Source organism: Lepidochelys kempii, chromosome 19 (assembly GCF_965140285.1).
Source record: "Lepidochelys kempii isolate rLepKem1 chromosome 19, rLepKem1.hap1, whole genome shotgun sequence".
NCBI classification, from domain to species: Eukaryota; Metazoa; Chordata; order Testudines; family Cheloniidae; genus Lepidochelys; species Lepidochelys kempii.
Genome location: NC_136398.1, coordinates 19,666,797 through 19,681,452, shown reverse-complemented (window position 1 = coordinate 19,681,452; position 14,656 = coordinate 19,666,797). Strand labels below are relative to the sequence as shown.

Genomic DNA, 14,656 nt, shown 5'->3' with positions numbered 1-14,656 from the left:
AAACACAATTTTTTAACCAGTTTGGTCAACAGGCAGAGACCGTGAAGGTACAGTTACATCAAAGTTGTTACCTCCTCCTCTTATTAGCTTGATGGAGTAAACTACTCAACTATCACTGCTAGATGGAGACTTTACCCCCCAGAAAGCCGTTCCACTTCTTGAAGCAGTGTCAATGAACTCTGAAATGCCTGTCGGAGTTTTACTGGACTGGAAAGAGAGTTATCTTTCACTTAAGAAGACAAGGGAAACCAGCACTCATACTTCTGTGGAAGGGCCTGACTGGGAGACATTCAGCCATTTGGATGAACTAAATCATCTTAAACAAGGACTGTGCCTTGCTAGATTGTTTTAGACTTTTAGATGCATGTTTTCACTTTTATTTGCCTGTAACCATCTCACCATCTCTACCTTGGTGTTTTTTGTTTGTTTGTTTGTTTGTTTTTTTTACTTGGCATCACTTACATCCTGATGGATAAACTTTTTATTTTTAAATCTAAACCAAGCCAGTGCTGTTTTCTGTTTAAAGAACAAAACAAGTGATCTAGGAGAGGGCTGGACACTTCAGGGTAGACAGTTTTGGAGAAATTTGGGAATGGGGTGTGTTTGGGTCACTTGGCTAGTAGTAACCAAGGCTGGTGGAGACCAGAGCATGCCTGTGGTGTAACAAGCAGGATGCTGAAGTCAGTGTTACTGAATGAGGGCTGCTTATCGTACAGACACTCAGTGCTTGCTTGTGTGGTGGCTGCGAGCAGCAGAGCATTTTAAGGCACCCAGGGTTACAGAGCTGGTAGTAACACAACCTCTCACTGGTCTGGATTGCACCCCAAAAGGTGACATGACCATGGAAAAACTGTTAAAGCTTAGCGCAAGTTCTCTTCTAAGTATGTGACGCATGGAGATACATTTGAATTCTTGTGGTATGTGTCTAGCTATTGTCAAATATTGCAGTCAAACAGCAAGAAAGGGAAAAGATGTCTGCATCAAAAATTTTTATCTGTGCATTCTCCTTTTTATTAGTCTTCACCAGCATAATCACAAAGTATGGAGTCTTTTTAATGAAGTGATATGAGTGACAATGAAAGTGAAGCTAATTCCATTTCATCTTTTATTAAAATTTTGCTACTTCATCAGCTTCAGCATTGAAAACTCCTGCTCCTGGAAAGTCTTCCAGTGATCATTACATTGGTTTTAAGAAGTTTTTTGAATAGCTTGTCCCATGACCAGAAAAACAAATTCACCATCTATTTGCATATGGTTGAAAACCATTATTTAGGCTAGAATTTTTTTTATAAGTTGCATCCAATTTACAAAGTACCAAGTAGGAAGCTGCTTGCAGGAAGACTTCTGGGTGCTGAAGCGGTTGATGTGAAAAAGTGAGTTGTTGGTCTTATTTTGCAAACTCCTTCCATGTCTGTAGTGTCTGGATGTATGGAGTTCAGTCACTATGAGATTGTCAACTCTACAGCCAGTATTTTATTCACTCAGTTGTGCATTGGAATATCACCACGCAGTCCTATATAGAATCATAGAATATCAGGGTTGGAAGGGACCTCAGGAGGTCATCTAGTCCAACCCCCTGCTCAAAGCAGGACCAATCCCCAACTAAATCATCCCAGCCAGGGCTTTGTCAGGCCTGACCTTAAAAACTTCTAAGGAAGGAGATTCTACCACCTCCCTTGATAACGCATTCCAGTGTTTCACCACCCTCCTAGTGAAAAAGTTCTTCCTAATATCCAACCTAAACCTCCCCCACTGCAACTTGAGACCATTACTCCTTGTTCTGTCATCAGCTGAGAACAGTCTAGATCCATCCTCTTTGGAACCCCCTTTTCAGGTAGTTGAAAGCAGCTATCAAATCCCCCCCTCATTCTTCTCTTCCGCAGACTAAACAATCCCAGTTCCCTCAGCCTCTCCTCATAAGTCATGTGTTCCAGTCCCCTAATCATTTTTGTTGCCCTCCGCTGGACTCTTTCCAATTTCTCCACATCCTTCTTGTAGTGTGGGGCCCAAAACTGAACACAGTACTCCAGATGAGGCCTCACCAATGTCGAATAGAGGGGAACGATCACATCCCTCGATCTGCTGGCAATGCCCCTACATATACATCCCAAAATGCCATTGGCCTTCTTGGCAACAAGGGCACACTGTTGACTCATATCCAGCTTCTTGTCCACTGAAACCCCTAGGTCCTTTTCTGCAGAACTGCTGCCTAGCCATTCGGTCCCTAGTCTGTAGCGGTGCATGGAATTCTTCCATCCTAAGTGCAGGATTCTGCACTTGTCCTTGTTGAACCTCATCAGATTTCTTTTGGCCCAATCCTCTAATTTGTCTAGGGCCCTCTGTATCCTATCCCTTCCCTGCAGCGTATCTACCTCTCCTCCCAGTTTAGTGTCATCTGCAAACTTGCTGAGTGTGCAATCCACACCATCCTCCAGATCATTTATGAAGATATTGAACAAAACCAGCCCGAGGACCGACCCTTGGGGCACTGCACTTGATACCAGCTGCCAACTAGACATGGAGCCATGGATCACTACCCGTTGAGCCCGACAATCTAGCCAACTTTCCATCCACCTTATAGTCCATTCATCCAGCCCATACTACTTTAACTTGCTGGCAAGAATACTGTGGGATACCATGTCAAAAGCTTTGCTAAAGTCAAGGAACAACACGTCCACCGCTTTCCCCTCATCCACAGAGCCAGTTATCTCATCATAGAAGGCAATTAAATTAGTCAGGCATGAGTTGCCCTTGGTGAATCCATGCTGACTGTTCCTGATTACTTTCCTCTCCTCTAAGGGCTTCAGAATTTGATTCCTTGAGGACCTGCTCCACGATTTTTCCAGGGACTGAGGTGAGGCTGACTGGCCTGTAGTTCCCAGGATCCTCCTCCTTCCATTTTTTTAAATGTGGGCACTACATTAGCCTTTTTCCAGTCGTCCGGGACTTCCCCCGATTGCCATGAGTTTTCAAAGATAATGGCCAATGGCTCTGCAATCACATCCGCCAACTCCTTTAGCACTCTCGGATGCAACGCATCCGGCCCCATGGGTTCGTGCTCATCCAGCTTTTCTAAATAGTCCTGAACCACTTCTTTCTCCACAGAGGGCTGGTCACCTCCTCCCCATGCTGTGCTGCCCAGTGCAGTAGTCTGGGAGCTGACCTTGTTTGTGAAGACAGAGGCAAAAAAAGCATTGAGTACATTAGCTTTTTCCACATCCTCTGTCACTAGGTTGCCTCCCTCATTCAGTAAGGGGCCCACACTTTCCTTGACTTTCTTCTTGTTGCTAACATACCTGAAGAAACCCTTCTTGTTACTCTTAACATCTCTTGCTAGCTGCAACTGCAGGTGTGATTTGGCCTTCCTGATTTCACTCCTGCAAGCCCGAGCAATATTTTTATACTCTTCCCTGGTCATTTGTCCAATCTTCCACTTCTTGTAAGCTGCTTTTTTGTGTTCAAGATCAGCAAGGATTTCACTGTTAAGCCAAGCTGGTCGCCTGCCATATTTACTATTCTTTCTACACATCGGGATGGTTTGTCCCAATAACCTCAATAAGGATTCTTTAAAATACAGCGAGCAATCCTGGACTCCTTTCCCCCTCATGTTATTCTCCCAGGGGATCCTGCTCATCAGTTCCCTGAGGGAGTCAAAGTCTGCTTTTCTGAAGTCCAGGGTCTGTATTCTGCTGCTCTCCTTTCTTCCCTGTGTCAGGATCCTGAACTCGGCCATCTCATGGTCACTGCCTCCAGGTTCCCATCCACTTTTGCTTCCCCTACTAATTCTTCCCGGTTTGTGAGCAGCAGGTCAAGAAGAGCTCTGCCCCTAGTTGGTTCCTCCAGCACTTGCACCAGGAAATTGTCCCCTACACTTTCCAGAAACTTCCTGTATTGAGTGTGCACCGCTGTATTGCTCTCCCAGCAGATATCAGGGTGATTGAAGTCTCCCATGAGAACCAGGACCTGTGATCTAGTAACTTCTGCGAGTTGCCGGAAGAAAGCCTCGTCCACCTCATCCCCCTGGTCCGGTGGTCTATGACAGACTCCCACCACGACATCACCCTTGTTGCTCACACTTCTAAACTTAATCCAGAGACTTTCAGGTTTTTCTGCAGTTTCATACTGGAGCTCTGAGAGGTCATACTGCTCCCTTACATACAGTGCAACTCCCCCACCTTTTCTGCCCTGCCTGTCCTTCCTGAACAGTTTATATCCATCCATGACAGTACTCCAGTCATGTGAGTTATCCCACCAAGTCTCTGTTATCCCAATCACATCATAATTCCTTGACTGTGCCAGGACTTCCAGTTCTCCCTGCATGTTTCCCAGGCTTCTTGCATTTGTGTATAGGCCCTTGAGAAAACTTGCTGATCGTCCCGCTTTCTCAGTATGAGGCAGGAGCCCTGCCCTCTCGTTCGCTCCTTCTCGTGCTTCCTCCCGTAATCCCACTTCCCCACTTACCTCAGGGCTTTGGTCTCCTTCCCCCGGTGAACCTAGTTTAAAGCCCTCCTCACTAGGTTAGCCAGCCTGCTTGCGAAGCAGTACTGATCGGTTAAAAAATATAATCAATCAGTTGGGTCCATGGAAGGTTTTGGGTATTAACAATGCAGCTAATATGAAAGCTGCTTGGTATCTAACAACTTGTGTTATGGGTGTGATACCCATGCAATGCATCTCTTCATCAGTGATGTTGAAGATCTGGCAAGGTTCTAATGTCAAATGTAAAAAGCATGGTCTAATTTTTCAAAAACAAATAGTAATTGTCATTTAGTACAGCACTCAGTTTCATCCACACTGAATAATCCCTTGTTGTATTCAGTGGGCATCTTCTATTAAGTGTCTCAAAGATCTTCAGGTATAAAAGCAGGCTTCTCAGCCAGCCTCTGAGGAAGGGTGGCTATGTGTTGCCCCCAAGTAATCCACACTGATCTTTTTGATGACTGTCCTTCGGTGCAAAACTCATTTTCATTGTTTGAACCACTCAATCCATTCAGAATATTGAAAATGATAGTTCTACGCTATCTGATTCCAAGAACAAGTTCCTGAATGCTAGGAAATATATTCTGTGAGAATACGGAACGCAGTCCACTTACAAAAGCTGAAGAGAAAAATATAACCGATTTAAAATATCATGGAAGAATCATGTGATCTCTCCTGCACATAATGCTGCCTACTATTGTATTAATTTAGATGGAATAAATGGGATGAAGTTAACATAACTTAAAAAAAAAAGTATTTGTGGCACCTTAGAGACTAACAGATTTATTTGAGCGTAAGCTTTTGGGAGCTACAACTCACTTCATCGGATGCATGCCATAAGTAACATAACTTAGTCACTGTCCAATATAAACAGCGTTAAACAAGGTTCGTTATACAGAGACTTCAGTCTGCTAAGTACCATGACACAAACACCATGACAATCCTTTTAAGCTTTTATTAAAGAATCGGAAAAGATACAAACAAGGAAGTACTTAGAATCATAGAAGATTAGGGTTGAAAGAGACCTCAGGAGGTCATCTAGTCCAATCCCCTGCTCAAAGCAGGACCAACCCCAACTAAATCAGCTTCTTACAATGCAGTGTCAAGTTGTGCAACTTGTTGCCAGGGGATGCTGTGAAGGCCAAAAGTGTTTTTTAAAAAAAAAAAAAATTCATGGAGGATAGGTCCATCAATGACTATTAACCAGGATGGTTAGGGGTGCAACCCCATGCCCTGGGTGTCCCTAAACTTCAATTACCAGAAGCTGCAACTGGACAACAGAGGATGGATCACTGGATTATTGCCCTGTTCTGTTCATTTTCTCTGAGCGTCTGGCACTGGCCACTGTAAGAGATAGGATACTGGGCTAAGTGGACCATTGGTGTGACCCATTATGGCCATTGTTATGTTCTTGAGGAAAGCTAGTTAAAGCATTTAAAAAGTAAATTATCAGGTAAGGATTTCATTTTAACATTTCTTGTTCCCTTTCCCTTTAGCTGAAGAGAGTTAGTTGAGATGAGCTGAGGCTAGTACTGCTGTTAGTTTGATCCTGTTTTATCTCGAGTGGTTTTTGGGCTTCATCTGGAGGTGGGTAGGGGTGGTGATGTCCTCTGGATTCCTCTCTATGGCCCAGTCTGGCTCGGATATCCCTCAGGATTGGGATGAAGAATGTCCAGTCTCCCAATAGACTCTGTGTATTGGGGCAGGCAGCTAGGCTGATGAAGCTCGCATCAGTAGCCGTAGTCTTTTCTTCCATATTCTTCTCCCAAAGTCTCTTTCTTTAAGGACCCGGTGATGAGTGGCATAGTCCTTCCACTAATTAAGCCTAATATCCTACACACCAACTTTCATTCATTAATTTTTAGTTCCATATCTTCTGCTTCTACCAAGCATGATTTCAACATAGTCCTCGAGTTATTTTAACATGTTTTTGTTTGGACTAATTTTAGGCTTTGGTTCTGTTGTACCTGCTTGTAACATTCATTACTCGTGGGGGAATTTTGTGCTTAAAAATTCTCTGCACAATATTTTAAAATTATGCAGAATTCTGAATATTTTGTCAAAATAACACAGTACAATTACCCCGTGTCCCCATGTGTCCCTTCATCCCCACTCCGATTCAGCCCCTGGCTCAGTGCTGTCACCCCCAGTAGCGCCTGTGCCAGTCTGTCTCCCGCCCACACCTGGCCCTTCTGAACATCTCCCGGTCTGTGACCCCCTCACAGCCCTGTGTGCCCTGCTCTGTCTCTTCCCCCCCCCACCCCCCATATCCTGTGTCTCCTCACCTGGCCCTATGGGCAGGGCACTGAGGAACGCAGCTTCTGACTCCTCCCTCTCCACAGCTGGTGGCTTTGGGCTGTCTGCCCTCTGTTCTGGTTCCACAGCAGCCCCTAGTGGGTGAAAGGTGTAATTGCAGCACCTCCTCAGAATCTATTTTCTGTGGGGCAAAAAAAAATGTCTGTGGGAGACATGAACTTTGCACGTGCGCAGTGACACAGAATTCCCCAGGAGTATTCAGTATTGAAAACAACTTGGCATACTTTCCATCAACGTTTGTCATAAATAGGGCCCTACCAAATTCACAGTCCATTTTGGTCAATTTCATGGCCATAAGATTTTAAAAATTGTAAATTTCATGATTTCAGCTAATTAAATCTGAAATGTCACTGTGTTGTAATTGCTGGGCTCCATATTCGTCAGATGAAAGAGATACTGATGAACTTGATGACAAAGATATAGATAAAGAGATAGTGGAAAAATAAGATGCTTGGAGAGCTGGCCTGCTGCCTACCATCTAGCATGAGTTCATTTTATAGTTGCTAAGTGTTTTATTTCTATTTAATTTAATTTTTTTCTTTTCTTTTTGTAACTGTTCAGTCTTAAAAAACATTCATATTTAAATGCTAACCTAACATTGCTCAAAAGAATTCTTTTTAGAATTTCATTTAATTTTTTGGCCTTTTTGGAGTTAAAATATCTCAGTTAATTAACTTGATTTTTGTAATTAGGGTTAGCCTTAGATACTCATGCCTGTTGGAGACCATAATGTGTTACTCTTTTTTGTTACTGTTCCAATAAATTGGTACTTTAAAACTTTTTGACCAATGTTTGACTGGTCAGTTGACTGATTTGTTTTTTGGACCGGTCAAATGCATAATCCTACTCTACATGCTTTTGAAAATTGCACCATGAGGCTATAAACCTAACTGGAACTTAAACAAGGCATTTTTGAAGAAAATTCATGTGATATTTTCAAAAGTAGGAAGATTTTCAGTTGGCACTCTCATTAGTTGCCCCAGCATACAAACGCAGGGATGGGCATTTTCTACTATGCATGAGCAGTGATGCATATTTAAACATTCATAACTCAGTTATTACACTATTTTTAAAGGTAGGAAAGCACACTACACCTGAGACCTATGTATGTTCCATACTTCACGTTTTAATGTTGAGTTGTTTCTGCAATATCCTACAAATAGAAAGTTGCAGTGATTTTTTTTTATATATTTTTTTTAAGTGGAGCACTGTTTCATCCTCCTTCTCAAACTTGGATGGTTGAAGGATTTTGTTCACTGAGACACAAATCAAATATAGAAAACTCGAGCACAAAATGCCAGTATTTAGAGGAGCATCTAGGGGAGGTCTAGAGGGTTTTGCCAAGCAACATACTTTAAGGACTCTAATGCTTGAGTCATGTGGATGCAAAAAAGTCCTGAATTTTCTCTTGCTGAGTTACTCTGAAAATGTCTCCCAAGGACTTTCTCAAATCTCCTTTCCCCCTCCTTCATATAAAAATAAATAAATAAATAGATAAAATCATCTTTGTATTGACACTGGACATGGAAACATTCAGATGATGAAGTTAGGGGGGTTCCAAAGAGGATGGAGCTAGGCTGTTTTCAGTGGTGGCAGATGACCGAACAAGGAGCAGTGGTCTCATGTTGCAGTGGGAGAGGTCTAGGTTGGATATTAAGAAAAACTATTTCACTAGGAGAGTGGTGAAGCACTGGAATGGGTTTCCTAGAGAGGCGGTGGAACCTCCATCCTTAGAGGTTTTTAAGGCCTGGCTTGACAAAGCTCTGGCTGAGATGATTTAGTTGAGGCTGGTCCTGCTTTAAGCAGGGGGTTGGACTAGATGATCTCCTGAAGTCTCTTCCAACCATAATCTTCTATGATTCTTCTATGAGGTTGTCAAAAAGCTGAGAGAGAGAAAATTGCATTTAAAATGGGGACTCTGGCAATTTTTAGCTCCTCTCTAGTATAAATATAGCGGGGTCTGCTGTGTTTTTTTTCCATTGCAGTTAGAACAATGACTGGTGACATTTGTGTCCCCAAACTTTGGTAGATTCTTGAGTGAGACACTGAATGTGATTCTGTCCTATTTGCATTTCAGAGCGGAAAGCTGTTGTATGCTTCCCTGACCAGGTTTGGTTTGTAATGAACACTCTCCTCCTAATTCTAGGTTTTGCTGACACAAAAACTATAATATACAAACAAGGGTGAATATTTGTGTATAGAGAATACATAATATGTTCTAAGGATTTTATTCATGAGAGTTTGGGATGGCCATCACATATGCTGTTTAAGTCCACAAATTATACAGAGGAACTGCTAGACTATTCGAAATGTGTAAACAGTGTATGCTTGTATTTCCACAATCTCTTCACCCATCACAAATACTCCTACACAATTGTGTGTGCTTGTACTTTCATATCTCATTAAACCAAACCACTTGGGGAAAGATGGGTCCTGTAGTATGTTGTCAAGTATGGTGTTTTTTTTAAGTAACTTTTTTTTTTGATTGGGAAAAGGGAAGTGAACTTCAGAGTTGAGGATGCCCTGCTGACAAATCTGATGTCAGTTTCCTCTTGTTTAGGCTGGGAATTCTACTGCAGTACTACTGGACAGGATAGGTGTCTCATGTAGTCAGGACCCAAACCAGTTGGGGCTTTGTAGCTTGAGACCAACATCTTATATTATAATTAGGAACAAACAGGAGACTAATGCAGACCATGGAGCACAGGTGTAAAGTGCTACCTGTATGAAGTGACAGGCATTTGCTGCTAGCTGAAATTTCCAAGTGGACTTCAAATGTAGCCCCATTTAGTAATTCTGTCTTCAGATGCCATACTTAACTGTGTCAAGATCTAAATCCAAAATAAGGTTGCAAACTTCTCTTGCCAAATGGTGTAAAAAGCACACTTGGACACTTCTGCTACCAAATATATCCAGAAATTGGGAAAAGCTTGGTTTTTGTCAGTTTTGGGTTCTACTTCTCTGTTGTCCTGCACTTTGACATAAGTGCAAAGTAAGTTCAGTCTCTGTGAAGTGCTACTATTTTGAATTGAATATTTTACATAAAACTTTACATAAAACTAGGGCCGTAGAGCTTGACATTGCTTCTGTGAGAGAAGTGACACTTCCCAATGCTTATGTAGAAAATGCATACAAAGAGCATAAAATAAGGAAGAGGAGACGAATTAGACCCTCATACTCTTGACTCCCACATATCATGAGTAGATATAGCGGGGCTAGCAGTATTGCCTATTGTTAAGGTTGCTTGACGTTTCCAATTATAAGACTGTTTTCAGTTGCTTATAACTTCGCAGAACTTTAACCATTTGGGCTGAAATTTTCCATGCCAAGTGTTTGCCTAAGGCTGAAATTCTTTTTGGAAAGTTTCCGCTAAAAAAGTTCAGCTGTTATCAGGAATCATGCTGGGGAAAAATGTTTTGCCCGTTTTAAAGCATTCTTGTCACCTTTTCTTTGAACAGCTCTAGCACCTCCATGCTTTGATGAAGGGATTTGACATTTGGCAGGCGTGGCAGGTGGTCTGTGTGTCAGGGATGTGTTTCTTGCTGTCTCTGAAAATCTGTCTAAATTCGATGAAATTAGAAGTCCTTTGAAAAATTGCAGTTTGTGCATGATCAGAGGTTTCTTTAATTTTAACAGTTAAATCTCCAGTTCTGTCATTGCTGAGCATACTTGAACCCCTCACAGCTCCTAGTGGTGACCAGACTGTTCATGTGCTATTCTCAGAGGCCAGGGCTACAGGGACAAAGCTAGATGTTCCATGTAATGGCTGCTTCCGGCTGCTCCAGAGTGGGCCGGCCACTGAAGCTGAAAGCAGGGTGCCAATCTCTCCTGTACTCTCAATGCCTCGCCTCTTCCTCCCCCTCCCCCCCGCTTGCACCCAGACATCATGAAGGAGGAAGCCATCTGACTTGAACGCAGAGGGAATGAAAGCCATACCAGGAAGTTGATTGAGACCGAGAAATCTGGCGAGATGGTCTGGAAAGGGGGAGAAACTGGGAGGATAGGGGAAGATTAGGACTGTGCTTTTCATCTTTAGATCTCAAAGCACTTTACAATGGACATTAGTCTTATTATTCCTGTTTGTAAAAATGGGGAAGCTGAGGCACTGGAAGGGCAAGGAGACTGTGAGCTGGTGGGGGTGAGACTGAGACTGCCTGGACAAGGAGATCCAGACCATGAGTTTGGGGATGGAGGCAACTAGGGATTGGAATGCTGCTCTGGATGCTGGGCAGTCACTTAAACCAAACTTTTCATAGGTGGTCACTAGTTGTGTGATCCTCATTTTTGGGCTGTCTGACTTGAAACTTTTGGGGACAAGGTGGGTGAGATCTTTTGTTGGACCAACTGTTGTTGGTGAGAGAGAAGCTTTCGATCTTACACAGCTCTATGAAAGCCGTAGAAAAAACTCACGAGGAAAAATAATTGTGTTCAGCATGGTTTCATTAGTGTGCAGTAAATAAGGATTAAGGTCACACATTAAACAAGGAGGATAAAACAGTGTGTTGAATAGCTGCTCCTTAAGTAAACACTGTCCATTTTGTGCACTGAATGAGATGGGTCTTGTGGTAAAAGTAGTATGTGATCACGTAACTAAAGATTATCATAGAATCATAGAATCATAGAATATCAGGGTTGGAAGGGACCCCAGAAGGTCATCTAGTCCAACCCCCTGCTCAAAGCAGGACCAATTCCCAGTTAAATCATCCCAGCCAGGGCTTTGTCAAGCCTGACCTTAAAAACCTCTAAGGAAGGAGATTCTACCACCTCCCCAGGTAATGCATTCCAGTGTTTCACCACCCTCTTAGTGAAAAAGTTTTTCCTAATATCCAATCTAAACCTCCCCCACATGCATTACCATAATGCATGTGCACAGGGAGGCTTAATTCTGGCACTTTTGAGTGCTTGGCTTTACAACTGTAATGTTCTTTTAAGATTGTGTGTAATATTAAATCAGATCTGGAATGTTGTTGTTAATTTCAGTGGACATGGATTAGTGTTCTCAGTGTAGGTGAGATGGCTAAAGGTGTAAGATAAATGCAGTTTTATCATAATGACCTTGCAGCTGATTGCGTGGATAGCACTACATCATATGTGATGTGTGTATAAACACAATGTTACAAAGAAACTACATTGGAAGGATGCTGGGGTTGCAAAGTCAAGCACTCAAAAGTTGGGAAATGCCTTTGCAACCTTAATTTGGCTTGCTTGTGTGTATGTAATCATTTATTATGGAAAGTGTTGTGGCACTTAATGCTTGTTTTCATAGGCTTTCTTGTAAATAGGATGGGGAGATCAATGATTATATGTGTTTTGTCTTCTTTGAGGTGGTATGGGGAAATAAAGCACTGCATTCAATCATACTTTAAGAATATCCGGACGGTATCATAGAAAAAAGTCTGCATTATATATAGTTTTTACTTCTTGTCTATGTGACAGCTGTACAAAAACTTAAATTGTTCTTATGAGTTGAAACTTCATTACAACATTAAAGATTTTGTGTGTTTTTTTTTCCTCTCTTTCTAAACACACATACATACTGTTTTTGTTTTAAATACAGTTGCAGCTTTGGTTGGACAACCCAAAGATTCAGCTGACATTTGAGGCAACTCTTCAACAACTAGAAGCACCTTATAACAGTAAGTTGACAATTTTTCAGTGAAACCTCATTGCTGCTGTTTGTCAGTCTGTGCTGAGAAAAAGCTGTTTCAGATCAAGAAGACCCTCAGCCAGGTCCCAAACAATTGTTTCTTTGGTTCTTAGAACCATAATGTTTGACTAGGAAAGTGGAGTCCATTGGGTGTTTGACTATAAAATTGGGAAGAATGTTTATTGGATAGCTGTTTAAATCAGATGTGGGAGCACTTCTAAAATTACTTTCTGAACATTTCCAAGCAAAAGTGAATTCTGTCAAGTTACAGTTCCTCACAGAATAACTTCAGTCTAGAGATAAATTAATCTTATGAAAGAGAAGCAAAAATTAATTTATGGAGAGAATCTCATGTTTCACAGTGTTTGCTGTTTTCAATTGTTTACCAGTTGTGCCAAAGTGAATCTTAAACATGGATATATCCACACTGCATGAAATTTGATTCCTAAAGTAAGAAATGCAGTCTACCTCTGTAGTGGGAAGATGTTTGTGGAACACATGCGGTCATTGGAAAATTCTCAGAGTAAGTGTAAGAAATCCCTCACTTGGATTTCTACTTCTCCTCTGAGGCTTGGCCAGAATTTTCCAAGATCAAAGTTCTGAACCTTTAACACATGTTGTTATTAGCAACTGTTTCTACTGCTGCCTCCTCGTCCACCTTTGACTAGAACAGTTCCCTTCTGCAGCTGTTAATGTAGCCTCTTGCTCTACAAGGCAGCACGAATAGAGGAAGGGGAGACAGCATAGCAGACAGACACACACACCCTGTGTGTGAGAGAGAGAGATGCACAAGGCCCCTTTATGTATGCTGACCCCACTCCAAGTACACTGCCTTTTTAAGTAGATCAGCAAGTTGAGACCACACCTGCTGCCAGGAGGCTCCCTCCTTCCCGAGCCCTGTTGTCTCATCTCTTCTCCCCCCACTCTATGGAAATGGGGTAAGCAGGGGGGAGGGGGACACCCTGACATTAACCTCCCCACCCTCTGCACAGCAAGCAGGAGGCTCTGGGGAGCAGCTCCAAGGCAAAGGGCAAGAGCAGGGCAGGCACAGCACATGGCAGTGTGGGGAGGGAATTGATAGTCTGCTGGGGGGCTGCTGCACAGGGAACTTAGGGGAATGGGGAGCTGATAGGGGGGCTGCCGGTCCACACTGGTTCCAAGCCCCCACCAGCAATTTTAAATGAGCATGTTCTCTAATTGATCAGCAACGTAACAATGAAACAATGTTAACTGGGATGACTTTAAGTGAGGAGTTACTGTATATTCTTTTGCCATGGGGCTTGTAGTTCCTGTGTCTCAAACACAAGCTTCACAGCACATGGAAAAGCCTTAGAGTTCTTTGTCCATAGGTATGCCCCTACATGGCTTGCTGACTCATCCGGTGTAGTCCCTGGTCTTTCAATGGGTTTATTGTACAGCTGATGTTCCTTGATGGACCATCAAGCAGGCTAGGCAGTGCCAATGCCAATCTGTCTGAGGGTGTCACCCAGATGCACAGCACAAGTTTGCAATACAGCTATATACCTTACTTATCTATAACTTATAATGCAAAGGTGATACAAACATATAAGCAAGATTATCATACTAGGCAAATTGTAACATTTTTGCAGATACCCTACATGGCATTTCTGGCATGACTCATTGCAATTTTACAGTATTGGTATCCATAATATTCTAAAGCGTCTCCCATATTCCATACAGCGTCACAGGGAAGACAAAGGAAGTTCAGACAGGGGGAAACAACCAGAAGGGAACATCCTTATATCTGTCTCCTGAATTTCAGCTGGAAATGTATTTCAAGGGGGGGACTGACACTATGAAAAGAGGGGACAAACACCCCAAGGCACCCCTCCCTCTCTCTTCCCATCACATTCACAGCACCTGCAATAAAAAAAGTAAGGAGGTGAGCACCATCTATAAGTAGTGTACAGACTGCATGGAGAGGAAGGAGTAGGCTTCCCCCTACTGAACATGCTTACATGGGGAGTCTGGTGAGGGTCAGGGACAGTGCTGGTAGCTCTCTTGGTGTGTCTGAAGTAGAGGGGAACTGTGAATGATAGAACCTCAGAAAAGAATCAACTTGAATTAGACTCCTATAATTTAGCAGGAATATGTGAAAAGGAAGAGAGACCTGGTGTATTATCTGCCTGTAGCACCATGACTGGACCCAGTTCCCCAATCAAACATCTGCAAATACAAAAAATGTATTTAGTC

At 42.6% G+C, this 14,656-nt stretch overlaps 1 protein-coding gene across 5 annotated transcripts in view; it reads left to right on the top strand.

Moving 5' to 3' along the window:
- KDM1A (lysine demethylase 1A) overlaps nucleotides 1-14,656 on the top strand; it is a 181,340-nt gene that overhangs the window by 29,795 nt on the left and 136,889 nt on the right. For all 5 annotated transcript variants that reach the window (XM_073317369.1, XM_073317368.1, XM_073317371.2 and 2 more), the window contains one exon: nucleotides 12,353-12,431. In XM_073317369.1, the coding sequence (XP_073173470.1) occupies nucleotides 12,353-12,431 (79 nt within the window). The remainder of the gene's footprint in view (nucleotides 1-12,352; nucleotides 12,432-14,656) is intronic.